General features: G+C 37.9%; 1 protein-coding gene across 1 annotated transcript in view; it reads right to left on the bottom strand.

Annotated features, from left to right (window-relative positions):
* LOC150093358 (stromelysin-3-like) overlaps positions 1–19,152 on the bottom strand; it is a 66,361-nt gene that overhangs the window by 9,115 nt on the left and 38,094 nt on the right. The window contains exon 8 of the mRNA XM_090413930.1: positions 10,959–11,095. Within this exon, the coding sequence (XP_090270056.1) occupies positions 10,959–11,095 (137 nt within the window). The remainder of the gene's footprint in view (positions 1–10,958; positions 11,096–19,152) is intronic.

Here is a 19,152-nt window from a genome sequence, read left to right as displayed (position 1 = left end):
CTCACTGGTCTTACCTCATCTTATGTAAAAAACTCCACCCATTTTAAAAACTTAATTGAAAATCTTACTTTAAATAATACAGATATATTGGTCAGCTTTGACATCATCTCTTTGTTTACAAATATTCCCCTAATTGACACCTTAACACTCTTAAAAAACATTTTTCCTTCTGATATCTTAGAGCTCTTTTCCTTTGCCATCAACTCTGGTTATTTCTCTTGGAAGAACAAAATCTACAAACAGATAGAGGGAACTGCCACGGGGTCCCCCCTCTCACCCCCCCTCTTGCCAATTATTACATGGAAAATTTTGAAAAACGGGCCATTGACTCTTCCCCTCTAAAACCTTCTATCTGGCTAAGATATGTAGATGATGTGTTCTCTATTGGCCTCATGGCCTAGGCACATTAGATTCCTTCCTCAGTCACCTCAACAGTCTGTATCCAAGAATCCAATTTACGATGGAAAAGGAAAATAACAATAGTTTATCCTTCCTAGACACCTTAGTAACACACCTTCCTAATGGTAACTTTTCTTTCTCTGTATATGCCATATTGCTGGGAGGAGTGGTGGTGGTGGGAGAGTTTGTGAATGTATCTACCATTATTAAAACTCTGACCAATAGGGCCCACAATCTTTGTTCCAGTAAAACTGCCCTTTCAACTGAACTCAAACACATACACAACACCTTCCTTTCCAATGGCTATAATGAATTCAGAATTAAAAAAAATAATCAAGTCCTTCCCCATTCCTCAACCATCTCTTCAGAAGGACTTCAGAAATGTCATTACCATTCCTTACATCCTTGGTACTTCAGAAAAAATAGCCAGATTGTTAAAAAAGTACAACCTCCATACAGCTTTTAAGCCCCACCGTGAACTTGCTACCCTTATCTGCTCCACTAAAGACCAGCTCCCTCCTCTTTCAGTACCTGGTGTATATAGAGTACCTTGTTCCTGTAAACTTGCCTACTTCAGACAAACAGGCAGGTCAGCATCCATCTGGTTAGAAGAACACAGTTCTTACATCTGCAAACACGATTATGGTCAATCTGGCCTTGCAGACCAAGTTTTGGATACATCCCACAGGATCTCCTGGAAAAAAGCTAGCCTGGCTGGCCGAGTGGTTAACGTATCGCTCCCCAGCCAAAAGACTGTGGGCTCGAATCCCACCATGGGCATGGATGTTTGTGATTGTCCGTGGAAATACCAGTGTTGGTGGTGGTGGTGGTCGGCGATAGATGGTGTTGGTGTAGTTGCAGTCAGTTGGTGGAGTTGTGAGTGGTGGAGACAGAGTTGTAGAGTGGATGCCCTCCTCCCTCGATGAGTCTTTGGACTCCCTGGAGGTGACAAATAATAATAATAATAATAAAATAATAATAAAAACTACCATGCTCCACCATAGTAAATTCAAAAAAGAAAGACCATTCTTTGAATCTGCATCTGCACTCAGGAATCAACCTAATTTAAACAAATACGGTTGCATTAAACTTCCCAAAATTTGGAAAACTTTAATTATCAGAGATCCCTCTACGTCCCAGGCCACCTGCAAATGCCCATAGAGGGCACACCACCTAGATAGGACTTTAGTTTCACTTTGTATTGTATTTGTGTGTGTGTTGTTACAAAAAGTTTTTGTAATCCCCAAAGATGTCTCTGTGATGGAAACGAAATATTGGAAGTATTAAAATTAGTTTTAATCCTTTCTCAGTGCTGTTAATATTCCATTAAACCTCTAACATGTATTATTATTATTATTATTATTACGTGATGCCTCCAGGCAGTCCAAAGGACTCATCGAGAGAGGGCACCTACTCTACAACTCTCTGTCACCACTACTCAATCCACTAACTGCAGCGAACCGCAACTACATCATCTACACCAACTCCATCTACTACCTACCACCACTGGTATTTTCACAGACAATCACAAACACCCATGCCCATCGCAGGATTCGAACCCATAGCCTTCTGGCTGGAGAACGGATGCTCTAACCACTCAGCCAACCAGGCCGGCAATTATGCCTGGTTGGTATTATGTATAGTATTTTATTCATGGATATAATCATTGATAAGAAAGATTTTTGCTTTGATTTTTCTCCATAAAACAGTGGTCAGCAACCCTGACTTCAAGTGATCTATGAGGCTACTTTATGCAACCTATAAAATGCTTTGTGACATGCTGAAATGCACCCAGCATGAAAGTGAAGGTTAATTTGCTTAATTTTAATTTAAAAGTAGATTTTATTTGAAGTCAATTTGAACCTGCAAGCTGTGGTTTAAAATTCTTCTCTAGTGTTAGATTGTATATTCTTCATTATGTAATGTACATTAATCCACCACCCTGCTTATTACTTGAGGTGTAAAAAAGTGCCAAAAGTACTTTCTATAGAGTCCAAAGTATGTTTGTTCTCTAGAGCTGTGTTATTCCACCAATTAAGTAATACATACTCAGATGTGTATGTAAGATCTTTAGTGAATTAAACTATGTTAAAGCAAAAAAAAAAGATAGTTAGTCATTCAGTACCAATTATGAAGCCAGATGTGAATATGATCTCAAGCACAAAAAAATTAAACATAAATAGTTATCAAAGAAAGATTCATAAGTTAATATCCACTATTTTTTGATGAGTATGTAGATTTTTTTGACCAAAAAATGAATCTGATAAAATATAACTGACATTTGGTTTAATATGTTTGGTTTAATAATTTAATATTTAACATGATAATATAGATAGTTGAACTGACTAGTTTTGCTACATATGCTAATGGATTAGTAAGAACAAAAAAATACGATAAGAGGTATACATGAACCATTACATAACTAAAACCAAACATGCAAGAAACATCACACAAAAGGAAAAAAGAGTGAAAGCTGGCACGGGTCAGTCATTGTTCATTAGGTATGCAGGACAATTGGCAGAAAAGTTAAAGTATGGCATGTGGAAACATAATAAGTGATTTTCAGATATCATATAAAATCATTCCCTGGTTTCTGTTGATAACCAGGTGAGTGAATAACAATCATAGACTTTTTGATGTTGAAGGCACTGAAGTTGTCTTCTGTGTAAGGCATAGAACTCTTCACCCATTCAATGTTGTGGGAGAAGTGGCCTAAGCTGTCTTCTGTGTAAGGCATAGAACTCTTCACCCATTCAATGTTGTGGGAGAAGTGGCCTAAGCTGTCTTCTCTGTTCTCATTAATGTCTCCAATATGCTTTTTTTTTTTGTCTGATTTCCAAACTTCTAGATGTTTGCTCTATGTAAGCAAGGCTACAAGAAAATGGAATATTGTAAACTGTAGGATGTTTTGAAAGTGTATTGGTCTTTAAGGTGAACGTAATAGAGCTTGTAGAGTCAAAATCAGGTTTAAAGCCACTGCTATGTCATGAGATTTTGGGAGATTGGTGATTTTGAGAGAAAGTCTACCAATATAAAGAATGGAAACCAATTTCCATTCTTTAAGAGCAAATGTCAGGAATTAGTTGTGTGAGTAGGAGTACAGAATAGTATTCTTTGTACCATTTTCTTAGAATATCCATTACTCACATAAGAAGAGAGCATAATTCTTCTTTTTGTATTTCTTCATCCCTGTAATAGAGATTGCCCTTTTTTTCAGTGCATGTATAATACTTAATTTTTGCAATATACAGTGCTGCAAAAAAAAAAAAAAAAAGTAGGTAACGATCAGTATGCATGGGCTCATGGTATATGCTAAGTGAGAGCTCCTTGGCAATACCAGAAATCTAGGAGTCATGAAGATAGAAAGTTGAAGTTCAAAGGTCACATATCAAAAATTTCAAATACAACTCAGAGGATAATTGCAACATTGAAATGACATATAAGAATATGGAACTGACATATTGACATATAAGGATATGGAAATCATTTTACCTCTCTGCAAGTCCTTAATATGACTACATCTGGACTTCTGTGTGTAGCTTTTGTCCCTGGGTTCCAAAGGGATAAAGAAGATGTGGAAAGGCTGTAAAGATGATATTGCGTTATGGAATTTAGATTATGAGGATAGATTGAGAGTATGTGGACAAGTGCGAGGGGCATCCATGAAAGTTAAGTCTGTGAGTGAGTGGAACAGTTTGCCTGTTGTAGTAACGAGTGCAACTAATGTGAATAAGTTTAAGAAAAAGTATGATAACTGGTGTGGGTGATGTATGGGTCCTCAATGAGTCCTTGCCTCTCTAGAGTTCTAATAATAATAACGAAGATAGTAATGTTTTGACCTGTATGGAGTCAGAGACTCATCGTGGGAGGTCACACTATTGCACACAATGCTCATCCAACCGTCCCTTAAACTGATTCAATGTGTCTACACCCACAACACACTCAGACAATGCACTCCACTCACCAACCACCCTCCATGCAAGGAACCTACTCCTCACTCCTCTGTTCACACCCTCCTTATACAGTTTCCAGTGATTGTCCCTTGTTCTACTCCCCTCTACCAATTTATGAAAAATTTCTTCCATGTTGACCCGATAACAACCACTGACTTGCTTATATGTCTCAATCATATCACACTCTCTTCCTCCTATTCATGAGGCTCTACAACTTACATTCTCTCAATCTGTCCTCATATTCCACATTCCAAAGACCACTGACTACTTTTGTGAATCTTCTCTGGAAACTTTTCAATATATCCTCGTCACCATGAAAATCCAGTAACTAAATCTGAGCACAATAATCCATATGAGGCCTGATCAAGGCTTTATACAATGGAATCATAACCTATTTCTGCATACCAGGGTCCTCTGCATCAATGCCGTTATCCGATGTGATGTCTTCACAACATGTGCAATGTGGCCTCTGAATTTCACGTCCTTATCCACCATCACTCCTAGATCTTTCATCGTTAAAGTTTCCCCACCATGTGCATAATTTGCATCCCATCATTACTTACCAAATCTTAAAACTTTACTCTTTGCAACATTGAACTGACAGTTCCACTTACCTGTTCAATCATGCAATGTATTCAAGTCCTCTTGTAGGCAATAACATCTGCTTCACTCTGCATTGCTCTCCCCAGTTTTGCATCATCTGCAAACAGCTGGATATCAATAGTTAACCCATCCCAATATCATTAACATACAAATTGAACAAATGGCCCCAAAACTGAACCTTGCAGCACACTGCTAGTTATCTTTCTATTTTGGGATACTGCACCCTAATATACAACTTTCTGATACCTATCTGATAGCCAGTCACTGATCCAACTCAGAAGTCTGTTATCACATCCCATCTGTTTCAATTTATTTAAGAGATTATCGTGTGGCAGTCTATCAGAAGCCTTTGCAAAATCTAAGTACACCATTGTCTATGCATCTCCCCTGTCCAAGGAATTTATTTTAGTACATAAGTAAGTTAGTGAAAGTTTATTTTGCACCTGGTTAGAATATAATAAATTTAGTTTAATCCTTTATCCAAGTGTAGGCAAACAAAGTTTGCACCTGAAAATATCTTCAGGACTGAGGTAAGGTGGTGCAACCCACTGGCAACTCGTAGCAAAGGTGGACCAAGCTCTCATCACCCCTTGTCTAAGTATCTAAATATGACATTTCCAATGCTTCTGCCTTAATGTCACCACTTCAGGGCCTGCCTCCCACTGACGAGACCTCAATAAAGGTCTCGGTAGTGGATTGAAACCGGTGTCTGGGTAGTGGCCCTTCCCTCAATGCATAGCATTATACATGTCAGCAAGGAGATGTGTTTTGCATTGTGGGAGATACTGAGACAAGGAGTGATGACAGCTTGGTTCACCTTTGCTATGAGTTACCAGTGGGTTGCACCACCTTACCTTAGTCCTGAAGATATTTTCAGTTGCAAACTTTGTTTGCCTACTATTGGATAAAGGATTAAACTAAATTTATTATTAAGTTAGTGAAACATGATCTCCCCTTAACAAACCCATGCTGATAATCACAGATTATCAGCTGTTATCAACCTATTTCTGTATCCTATTTCTCACCAAACACTCCAGGACTTTCACACAACTCCATATATACAGGCCAGCCTATAATTTGAAGCTACAGTTTTATCACCACCTTTATGCAGTGAAACAATTTTACCCTCCTTCCACTCCCTTGGAACTTGTGCTGTTGTAAGACTCTTATTAAACAGGCATGCCAATGCTACTGCCAATTCCCTGGAACATTCCCTTAAGATATGTGGTGATATGTCATCAAATCCTATTGCCTTAATGACATCAAATTTATTTATTTCCTCAAATACTTCTTGTCAATCACAATTAAGCCATCCTCTCCTATGTCCTCTACACTTTAGTTTCTCATGATTCCACCCTGATCAGGATGAAATACCCTTATAAATTGATCACTGAATACCTCAACAATGTCTTCTGCAGCAGTTACCATTCTACCACTTTCATCCTACCATGATCATTCTTCCTTCTACTTGCTGCATATGTAAAAAACTCTCTAGGATTTTTCTTTGCCTGATTTGTCAATTTCTGCTCATACTCTAGTTTTGTTTCCCTTACTAAATGAGTCACTCTCCTGGTTTGTTCTTATATTCTTCATATAAGTGATTATTACCATTATTCAACTTGTAGTTCCCCAAAATATCTTCTTTTTTTCCAAATTTCATGTTTAAGCTACATGTTCATCCATTTTACACTTGCCTTATTCAACCTTTTTGCCATTGGAATACAGTCATACACTGATGCTGTTATGTATTTCTTTGTCAGTTCCCATGCAGATTTATTTCCATACCACTCAGCTCCTCATTCCACGTTTAGTTCATGAACACTTTCACCAATTGGAGGAAAATGTGAAACCCCTCTAACAATTACATCCTCTGATGAAATGATGAGATCTAGAATCTCTTGATCTCACGTGCCTTTCTTTACGTGTTGCCTGAGATAGTTATCTCTCAAGAACACGAAGTCATTTTCCTTATTCCCAGATGCTATCTGTTCATTCTAATTTATACCACCATAATTAAAATCACCCATAATAATTACCCTTCCCGTGTTCACTAATCCAAGTTGTTTATATATTTCTTCCTTCACCACCTTCCACATTCACAGGCCTATAGCAACATCCAACTAAACACGTCTTCCTCTCAACCTCCACGTTGCACTGCACTGCCTCATAACCATTGCCACTATTTCACCCTTTCATATCTACCTTATTATTATTATTTCGGGCAGCTCCAAGGAGTCCTTAGACTCATCGAGGGAGGCCCAACATCATGTCAAGAACAACTATTCAACATTCACACAGTATCTATCATACTTCACCTTGAACTTATTTACAGTCATGGCACCCACAACAGACTCTGGCAGCTTATTCCATTCATTTACCATTCTCCAAGTAAAAAACCTAGCTCTAACACCCTTGCTAACCACACTCTTACCAAGCTTCCATGGATGGCCCCTAGTCCTCCCATTACCAGTCCTATTCTCAAAAATATCTTCTGAATTAATCTTATAGAAACCCTTCAGTAATTTGAATGTCTCAATCATATCACCCCTTTATCGCCTATCAACCAATTTCTGCAGCCCATAAATCTTCAACCTGTTCCCATAAGGTTCATTCCATAGTCCTATTATCTTGGTCACTCGTCTCTGGATCCTCTCCACCTCCTCCCCATCAAGAAGAAACCCTGGCACCCATATCTGGGCACAGTAGTCTAGATGGGGTCTTATCAAGGCTCGATACAGAGGAACAATAACGTGTTTGTCTCTGCTTGTTAAAGTATTTTTCAGCAACCAAGTGATTTAATGAGCTGATTTAGCCACTTTTGCAATGTGCCCCCTAAATTTCAACTCCCTATCCACCAACATTATGTGGACTTAATTCCCCTGCTATCATCAGCAGCACTCCCCCTTTCTATCTTCGTGAAAAATACTGTACCCTTCCATTTTATTCCCATTATGATATCATCTTTATTTAACCATGTTTCACTTATTCCAATGATTTGGGGACAAATAAACTCAATCACTGAAACCATTTCATCCCTTTTATTCCTGATACTTCTGGCATTTGTAAACAAACACAGCAATTCATTTTTTGGTCTATAGCCAGTCCTACCCAAGCCATGTGTTGGTTATGATTTCCCCACTACACCTGCCCAATCACCTTTATCACTGCTTACCACATACATTTGCTCAGTCTCAACTTCTCCACCCACATTGCAATATACTCCATCTTCATACACACATTCATTGCCACTTTCAACATTCACTCTCCCTATGTTATGATTTCCTGTCCACCCAAGCTCCCCCTGTTTCCCTGTACCTCTTGTATTCTCTCTCCCTCTCTCACAATACTGCCAAGCACTTCTGTCTCTTCAGTACTATTCCCCTGATTTTCCCTTTCATCTCTTTCTTCTGATCTCTGGCATGCATCATCAGTAGCACACTCAGGATTTAATCTTGGTGTGTGTGTGGGGGGGGGGGGGGTGACTGAGTTAGGTAGACGATTTGACAATAGACACTATGCATTGCATATGACCTATGACTGAGTATCTACAGTGATTGCCAATACATGAAACCTGTGATCTCCTCTGGCCTGGCTCAGGCAAACGAAGTAGAGCTCAATCTGGCCAAACACTACCTCGTTCGCCTTGCATTCACAGTGGCCGTGATTCCTGAGAGCTATATGGTATTCCCACCTTATGTGACTGCTAATTCATAAGTAGTATAGAAATAGAAGACACAACACAAATGAATAAAAAAATTAATTTTTATTAGGAAAGGATTTCTGGAAAAATATTTTCCAGAAATCCTGGAAAATATTTCTGGACATCACACACTGTACTTCCATCCAGCAGTCACTTTCTCCAGCACACTCACTCTAACGCCATTTAAATGCAACCCGTCATGCCTGTATAATTTCGTTGTACCCTCAAACACATGCCATACATTCACCAACTCCACTCCCTTCTCCTCACACAGCTCTGGTAGCATATCATTCATTATTTTGGCTCTCCATCTCAACTCATCATCATCATAACTAGGTAACACACTGACAACCTTTTCTACTACACTGTTATCTTTCACTCTTCTCAATAGTCTCCTGATATTCGTCCTCACATCCTTCTTATGTCCACTTACATCATTGCTCTCTACAATTACAACTCTTGCTCCAATGCCTTAATTATCATACTCATTCTCCCACCCAGATAGCAGATTTTATGGACTCTGTCAGTAACTAGCCCTCTAATTATGGAGTCTCCATATACTGCTATCCTGGAATCACTCATCACTTCTTTTACTCTTTTTTCTTTCATTCTGTTCTCTTGCACACTTTCATTAGTTTCCACTAGATGTCTAGCATCTCACTCCACATAGACTTCATTTCATTTTTCATTTCCAATAACTGTTTCATCAAATCTTGCATTCTAACAATTTCACAATCTATTCTCACTCTCTCTCATTCAGCCGCACTTTATTTCCTTTTCTTCATTTATACCTTCTTTCACTCCTTCAGTTTCTCGACTTTCGTTTCATTTTCCTTTTTTGTAACTTTTTCTATAACTTTTCTATAGCTCCATATCTTCACATCTATAGAAAATTCATCTATAGAAAATTCAAAAAGAGGCCCATGCATTCCAACATGTCTTAACTACTCTCTCAGTTTCTCTTGCTTTCATTTTATTTCATTTCCATTTTCACAACTTTTTCAGTAACTTTTGCTTCTGCATCTTCGCATTCTTTCACTCCCTAATTTTCCCCAATTATTCTAATAATTTAATAATTTTTCCCCTTATTATCCCCAAAGCACAATACAGTTTTCAGAAAAATAAGGGAACAACATCTCTCTTGAAAGATTTTATGGACGTTTTTATGGAATAATACTGCCTTAGATAAAAACAAAATTGTCATGGTAATCTTTATCGATTTGACTAAAGCACATCAAATCTCTCACATCAAACCTTAGTAGAAAAGTTAAGACATGTTGAAATGCATGGGCCTCTGCACTCGTGGTTTAGAAACTACCTTCAAAATAGAAAACATTCAGTCATGCATTGAGTCAAACTGAGTAGAGCACTGTCTTTGGAATTTGGATTTGTCAGATTTGTTATCTGACAAAGATAACAACCTCATGGAGGTTGTTATCTTTGTCCACCATCTAGGAGTGATGGTGGACAAAGACCTGAAATTCAGGATCCTCATTGCACAGTTGTGAAGATGTTGCATTGGATAATGGCAATGATGCAGAGAACACTGACATGAAGAATTAGAGAGGTTATGATGCCATTGTGTGAGGCCTTGCTCAGGCCTCATATGGATTCATGTGCAGAGATTTGGTCACTGGGTTTTCATGGTGATGATTGTATGTTGGAAATGGGTTCAGAGAAGATTCACAAAGGTGATCAGTGGTCTTTGGAATGTGGAGTATGAGGACAGATTGAGAGAATGTAATTTGCAGAGCCTGGTGAATAGGAGGAAGAGGGAGGATATGACTGAGACATAAGCTATTCAGGAGTTGTTATCAGGTTGACATGGGAGAGATTTTTCATAGAATGGGAGAAGGGGATAGAACAAGAGGAGATCACTGGAAATGTATAAGGAGGGTGTGAGCAGAGGAGAGAGGAGCAGATTCTTTGTATGGAGAGCAGTTGGTGAGTGGAATGCATTGCCTGAGCGTGTTTTGAATGTAGACACATTGAATCAGTTTAAAGCACAGTTGGGTGAACACTGTCTTCAATAGTGTGTACTTGGAGTCAGAGACTCATCATGGAGGTCAGATATTAATAATAATAATAATAATATGATTTTTATTTCCTTCTTATAAGTGGTCCTTATTTAAGATGTAGAATAATAATACACCCACAAATAATAATACCCATAATAAAACACCCAATAATAATCCCACCCACGTGATTTTATATGTGCCATTACACAGCAGAAACATATTATTGTTTAGAACAAGAAACTATTTCATAGACAGGAAGGAAATGTCTATGAATCATTCATTCACCTTAAAAAAAAAAGTTTTGCCATCCATCCATGTTAATGCAGCATCTAAGTCACCAGGAAGTCCATCCCAATCATCGGAAATTTTTCTTGGGTATCCATTTGCAATTCCATTAGACTTTATTCGCCAATAGAAATCTCCTAAAAATAAATTTGAAATTCATTTTTCAATTACTGATATACAAACAAGTGCAAAGAAAAAAATAATTATTTGAGTGTGTGTTTTGTATTTTCCTCCTAATAGTAACCCTACCAGGAGTTAATTTATTTCCTGCATGCTCCATAGTACAATGCATACATTACATGTGGTTTCCAAGTACTGATGAATATTTAAAGTTATATTTTTGTGTCAATATTCATATTTACATTTACATTTTTACATCTAATACATATACTGATCTTTATATCCATCTTTATATTTATATTTTTATATATACATATATTTACAATATATAATTTGCACAATATCAGTCATTTATGTTACATTACGAAAGATGAATGTTGTTCTTATTGGCAAAAGTAATTAATTCTGAGTAACACTTTTAGATAAGTCTCTGTTTTGACACTGCTATCTCCTGCAGTGATGACATGTTATATTAGAGGTATCCATATGAAGTCCAATAGCTGACAGTCGTAAGGTATGTGATTGACAGTCTGTTGAAGGTGCAAACAACACATGCATGATGGGGATTCCAGGATAGGAATCTGTGTAGGTAGTGTTTTAATTTTATATGTCCTGTTAGTAATGTAGTTAAACCTGGGCACCAATGTATTTTTTTCAGCTGGAGTCTGTTCTGATACTTGGCAATATTCCTTTGTTGTTGATCTATTTTTTGACGTTTTCCATTCTTCTTCCTGCAAGTTAGGCTTATTTCCTCTGGAAGTGTTTTTATAGCAGATTTCGAGTACTTCTGGTAACTTGTTTCTAGCTGTTCATTTATAGTAGCTTTTTTTTAGCCTTCACCCAATATGAGCCTTCATCCAGCAGAACTTGATTTCCCATCTCTCTAGAGTGAGACTCCAAACTAGATTTCTCTTCTGTTCTATTAACGCTATATTGTTGTTCTGATTTTTTATGCCAACCGTAGTACTTCTACTGTCACTGTAAATTGTTGCTGTCTTTTGATGTGAGGGGTTGAGTTCTAATTCCCAGAGATATGTAAGTGAATGAACCATAGCAAGTTGTTCTGCTTGGGTGTTGAAACAGAGGGGATGTAGTTAGGACTATACTTACACTTTACCTGAGGCTGGCAGAGAGAAACTACATCATCAAGAGAGGAATGGGGAAAATGTGTGTGAAAGTTCAGCTATGGTTTGCAAACATGATAAAGATATGATCTTCAGACATGGTTATGTATGTGGCAAAGGGGTGGAAACATATGCTTTGGGTTCAGACCTTTTAAGTATGTCTGGGGAGGAAAAAGAAAAAATGCCAAATTAGTATGGTGTGAGATAGAGATGAATAGAATGAAATACTTAGTTGGATGTTTTTATAGACCTGGTAATGTCAATTGTAGTGACTATGAAATGCATAATCAAATTAGCCACACAAATAAGAAAAGGGTGATTATAATGGGTGATTTTAACTATGGCAATATAGACTGGGATGATGAGATAGCAACTGGAAGTAAAGAAAATGAGTATCTTGAGTTTTTGAGGGCTATCTACCTCAGACAGTATGTAACAGAGGGCAGATGAGGATTGAGGGTCTTGGATTTAATCATCTCATCCCAGGATGTAATTATAAATGAGATGTCCAATCACCGTCCAGTTGGTGAGAGTGACCAAAAAAAGTGATTACCTGGGTGGTTGCCAGCAGTGTGAGGACCTCTGTGAGAAAAGGGTATATGTGGAACTACAAGGCTCATGATTATGAAGAGCTCAGGAGACAGCTTGCAGGTGTAGCATGGAATGAGGAGTTAGGTGAAAAGAGATCAATGCAGTTTGAGGGATATTCAAGAAATATCTAGTAGAAGCAATGCCTAAATGTATTCCAAGGATCAGAAGGTTAAATAAGGCAAGTTTGAAATGGACGAATGAAGAGATTTAGCGTGCAATACAGGGAAAAAAGATATTATGGAGGCAGCATAAGAGAAGTGGTAATAACCAATTCCATGAGGATTACAAAGACAAGGCGAGGAGGGTGACTTGATTGGTAAGGGCAGCAAAAGTAAAGTATGAGCAGCAGTTAGCCTAATGAAGCCAAAAAGAATCCTAAGGAGTTTTTTTCAATATGTAGCCAGCAAAAGAAAGAATGATTATGGAAGGATGATATTGGTTGGAAAAAATGATATAAAGACAGTTGTTGCAGAAGATATAGCGGAGATACTTAATGAGCAGTTCATAAAGGGTTTTCATTCTTGTGAATGAAAACCCTTTATGAACTGCTCATGGAGAGATTGAGAGCAGGGGAAGAGAGACTGACTATAAGTGAGCAAGAAGTGTATGGAGAATTGAGCAAACTTGATGCAAATAAGGATGATGGACTCGACAATATATCACCATGTATTCTAAAAGAATGAACCAGGGAGTTTACATCTGCCTTGACATATTTTTTTTAATGTGTCTTGCACTGGGTCGAGTTCCAAAGGAGTGGAAAGAGGGCAAGATTGTACCACTTCATAAAGAAGGTGACAGAACTCAGGCATCAAATTATAGGCCTATCTGTGTGTCAGGTGTTGTGGTTAAATTGTTGGAGATGCTTGTGAGAACTAGGATTCAGAATTGGGTTGTAACAATGGTGTTATCTTGATGGATAGCATGGACTTGCTAAAGGGAGATCATGTTTTAATAATCAAATTACTTATTACAATAAGGTGATGGCTTCCTTGAACAGAGGAGAGGGATACACAGTAGTATACGTAGATTTCACAAAGGCTTTTGATAGATTACCACATGATAAGTTGATAGTCAACTAGATCAGATGGGGTTGGATATTAGATTAGTGCATTGGATTGGAGACTGGCTATCTGATAGGTATCAGCTAGTTGGGGGAGCAATATCCAGGAAGAGGAAAGTCACTAGCTGTGTGCCTCAGGGATCTGTTTTAGGGCCATTGCTGTTTAACTTGTATTAATGATGTTGGCAAAGATTTGGATGGGAATATTCAGTTGTTTGCAGATGATGCAAAGTTGGGATGAACTATTATGAGTAAAGCAGATGTTGTGGCCTTACAAGAAGACATGAATAAATTGAGTGAATTGGCATGGAAATGGGAATGCAAGTTCAATGTTGCAAAATGTAAGGTTTTAAAATTTGGAAAACAAAGATGAGATGTAAAATTTACTCTTGATGAGAATATATTGTTGGAAGTGGAGGAAAGAAGGGATCTTGGGGTGATAGTGGATAAGTTTCTGAAATTTAGGGAACACATTACCAAAATTCTTCTTATTATTATTATTAAGTGACACCTCCATGGACTCATCGAGGGAGGGTACTTGCTCTACAACTCTCAGTCTCCACCACTCAGTCCACCAACTACAACGAACCGCAATTACACCAACGCCATCCACCACCTACTACACCACTCGTATTTTCATAGACAATCACAAACATCCATACTCGCAGTCTTTTGGTTGGAGAGAGGATACGCTAATCACTCGGCCAATCAGGCTGTCATTGTGAGGAAAACACAAAGAATTCCAGGAATGATGTGGAGGACACTGATTTGTAGGTGTAAGGAAATTCTTGTTCCGTTGAATGAGACTTTGATTAGGCCACACATGGACTACACTACTGTGTGCAGATTTGGTCACCTGGATTTCAAAAGGAAGAAGAGGTGTTGGAAAGAGTCCAGAGGTGACTGATTAAGGTAGTTTCTGATCTCTGGAATGTCCAATACGAGAAATGTGGAGAAGATGTAATTTGCAGAGTCTAGTGGACAAGAAGCTTGGTCATGGATGTTGCTGGTTGGAAAAGGGAGGCTCCCTGTTTCAATAGAAACCACAGTATTGGAACTAGGAATGTTAGAAATATGAACCAAGGTAAGTTGGAAATAATAAAGATGGAAATGAAATGCAAGAAGTTAGATATATTGGGAATAAGTGAACTTAGATGGACACAAATGTGCCATTTTCAGTCAGGGGACTATATTGTTTATTATTACTCAGGACATGAGACAAGTCGTAAAAATAATGTATCTTTCTTACTCAGGAAAAAGATGACTAGGTATATATTAAGTTATAATCCAGTGAGTGACAGAATCATTTCTGTCAAAGTGAGTGACATCCAATGAATATGACCATCATTCAGGTTTATGCACCCACTACAGAGGCACTGGAAGAAGACAATGAAGAATTTTATAGCAAATTACAAGAAGTGATAGATGCAACACCAAAGGCGTGATTTATGGCTACTTATCGGAGATTGGAATGCAAAAGTGGGAAAGGCTGAGGAACAAGGAATAATATGATAACTAATAATTAAGGAATTGACAGCGTACACTGGAAATATAAATTAAAACAACTTTAATAAATACTTTCCGATATTTCAGCAACGTCACATTGCCATCTTCTATGGGAACTTAAAATAAATAACAGGTGCACACAAGTACTACATAATAACAGCAAATGAGAAAAGAAGCGAGGAAGCTACCATTTTCCTAAAGTCCTGATGGTGCCCCCTGGCAGGTTATATTGGTAGTTATTGGCCTTTGGGCTGAAGTTCTTCTGATATGTGTTTCCCAAATTTGGGGCAGTCTTATGCACCCAAATTTGTTGAGGTTTGGCATGTTCCTAAGGGCTGAGGCTGATTCCATGAATAGTCTTTCATATTTGAACTTGCTGTGGTGTATTACTGTGGCTTTCTTTCACCTAATTCTGTGGCAGGTATCCAGAGCATGGTCTGCAAGCCCAGAGTGTCTATATGGCTTGCAGAGCATGGTCTGCAAGCCGTATAGCCACATATAGCCGGAACAAGAGATCAAATCGCCAATGTGAGATAGATAACAGAAAGAGCACAGGAATATCAAAAGAATGTCTCCTTTTGTTTCTTTGACTATAGCAAGGCATTTGACTCTGTAGATCATGTGAAACTGTGGAATGTGTTATGAACAATAGGAGTACCAGAGCATTTTATTATTCTTCTGAGGAATCTTTATTATGAACAAGAAGCTACTGTCCGAACAGATCTTGGAGAAACTGAGTATTTCACAATAGGTAAAGCGATGCGACAAGGATGTATTTTATCTCCGTACCTGTTTAACTTGTACAGCGAATACCTTTTAAGAATGGCAAGGCTGGAGGAGTCTTCAGTTGGAATTAAAATTGGTAGAAGAAATATTAATAATTTATGGTATGTGCAGATGATACCACCTTGCTAGCAGAATGCAAAGAAGATTTGGAGGAATTTATTATGAAAGTTAAAGAAGAAAGTGCTAAATATGGTCTTCAAATTAACCTCAAAAAGACAAAAGTTATGGCAACATGTGAACTTAATGATTTTGAAGTAGATGGGGAGAAAATGAAAGCAGTTAACAATTTTGTGCTCCTAGGATCCCGAAATGATAAACACGGTTATTGTACTGAAGAAGTTAGAAGATTATTATATGGAAAGAAAGCAATGACAAATTTAAGGAAGATCTTTAAAGATAAAGATATTAGCCTCACAACAAAAATCAGAATCGTGAAAGCAATGCTATTCCCTGTGGTACTCAATGGATGTGAAAGCTGGACCTGGAGAAGAGTGAAAGAAGGAAGATAGATGTATTTGAATTATGGGTTTGGAGATGCTTACTAAGAATACCATGGACTGCAATGCAAACCAATAAATCAGTGATAGACAGAATAAAGCCAGATTGCTCCCTCGAAGCTATGATCATCAAGCAAAACTTGTCATACTTCGGACATATTATGTGAGCAAATGACAGTCTGGAGAAGAAGATGATGCTTGCTAAAGTTGATGGAAACAGGAGAAGAGGAAGACCAAGAATTAGATGGGTGGATGGAGTTAAAGAAGAAACTGGAAGGCGCTTGGAAATTCTGAAAGATATCGCCAGGGACAGATCTGAATGGAGAATGTATGTTCATAGAATCACCAGGAGTTGAAAACGACTCGATGGAGCAGAACAACGACAACAATGGATAGGCAGAGTAGGGTGATATGATAGAGATCTACAAGGTGGTAAACGGTTGTTATAGAATCAATGTTGGAAAGGTTTTACAGAAAATCATGGGAGTTCAGGAGACAACCAGAGGTCATCCCTTGAAGCTGTATAAGGAGGGTATGAGAAAGGGGGCGAGAAGTAGGTTTTTTGCATGCAGAGTTGTGAATGATTGGAATGCCTTACCTACGAGTATGGTGTCTGCTGTGTTTAAGGCACAGTATGTTGAGCTGTGTATATGACAAAAGGATCTCCTTGATGAGTCTTTGATTCCATGGGGTCTTGGGATAATAATAATAATAATAATAAAGATTGCAGATCTTAATATAAGAATAGGCTAGGCCAGGAGCATCAGAAACAAAGGAATTAAGTTTGTTGCTTTATTGAATATGATGTGGCATTAGTGAAATCTGACTATCAGAATCAGATATGTTAACTGGAATCATGAGTAAAGGGTGTTCTATATTTAGGAATGGCAGAAGAGATAGGAGAGGAGGAGGAATACTACTAATGATATCAGATGACTTACATCCAGTTAGGGTAGAAATGCAACAAAACAATGATTGTAACAGTGTCCCATGTAGCAGTGCTTTTGAGTTTATCTGGTGTGAAGTGGAGGCTAACAAAGTGAAATATATGGTGGGTGTTGCTACAGACAGGTGGCTCAGTTGCAGGGATTAAAGAAATGCATTGCCAATTTAGCCTTATGAGTTCCAAATGAGTGATCATTATAGGTGACTATTTTTCCAAACATTGATTGGGTAGATGAGAAATCTCATTATAAGAAAGAAGAGAAATTTATTGAAATGTTGCACGACAACTTTTTCAAGCAGCATGTGAAAGAAGGAACTTGAGGTCAAAGGGTGTTGGATTTGCTCATTGCATCAGAAGGTATCTTTGTTAAGAATATGGCTATTTTCTCACCAGTTGGTGACAGTGATCATGCTGTGCATTCTTGGGAAATATCTAATTGTATCGATGCTCCAATTAGAATAGTTTACATGTTGAACTACTTGTACAAAGCTGGAAATTATGATCACCCTAGGAGAATGAGAAAAATATCAGCAATGCAAGGGAATCTTTGAAAAAGTGCTTAAATGAGATAGTATCTGAATGTATCCATAGGGATACATTCAAATACCACCATATAGAAAGAATATCATGAGAATAAGAGTGAGAAGAGTTATGAAATATATAAAGCTAAGGCCAAAAAAGTAACGAGTATTATGTGGAAAGCTAAATTGGAGTATGAAAAGAAATTGGCCATGCAAGCCAATTCAAAAGAATTTTATTGTTATGTCTCAAGCAAAAGAAAGAATGAATGTGAAAGAATTTCACATTCATTTCATTCTCTGAATTTCACATTCACATTCATTCTCCAAAGCTAATGAGATTGTTCAATTAATGAGTACTCACTTTGGTAAGAACAAGATTTGTTGAAGAGCTGTTACATAACTTGGATCAGAATTTGCCAACAGATAGAATATTAGCCCCTTTGCTAAATGAATGTTCCGCTGAATTGACTAGGCCTTTTACATGTTTGTATAACTTGAGTCTCAGCTTAGGAGTGATATGACAGGAATGGAAGGAATGTATTATTATTTTTATTATTCAGGCCTCCATAGAGTCAAAAGACTCATCGCAGCAGGTCCTTCCTAAGAAACACAAAGTCTATTAAGACTCATCATGGGAGGTCCCTCCTACGAAACACAAAGTCTATCATACCACTCCTTAAACTCATTGACCATTCTTGCTCTCACCACTCTATCAGGCAATGCATTCCATGGTTCAACCCTAAATGCAAAGAAACTACTTCTCATCCTCTTGCTCACAGCTTCCATTTGTAACTTCCAGGGATGGCCCCATGTCACCATTCCTTCCTGCTGTTCAACCAAGCAAAAAGAACTCCCCAGTGTCAACCCTGTAATCACCTCTCAACAATTTACAAGTCTCAATCATATCACCTCTCCTTCTTCTATCTACCAAACTCTGCATTGATGTTTTTTGTGCATTATTGCAGCAATCCTCTGTGTTACCTTCAGCACCTTTGAAATATGTGCCCTAAATTTCAGTTTTCTATCAATCATCAACCCCAGAT

This window comes from Typopeltis vanoorti, chromosome 24 (assembly GCF_054136105.1).
Source record: "Typopeltis vanoorti isolate ZY-2024b chromosome 24, IOZ_Tvanoo_1.0, whole genome shotgun sequence".
Taxonomy (NCBI): Eukaryota; Metazoa; Arthropoda; class Arachnida; order Uropygi; family Thelyphonidae; genus Typopeltis; species Typopeltis vanoorti.
This window is presented reverse-complemented; position numbering and strand designations above follow the sequence as displayed.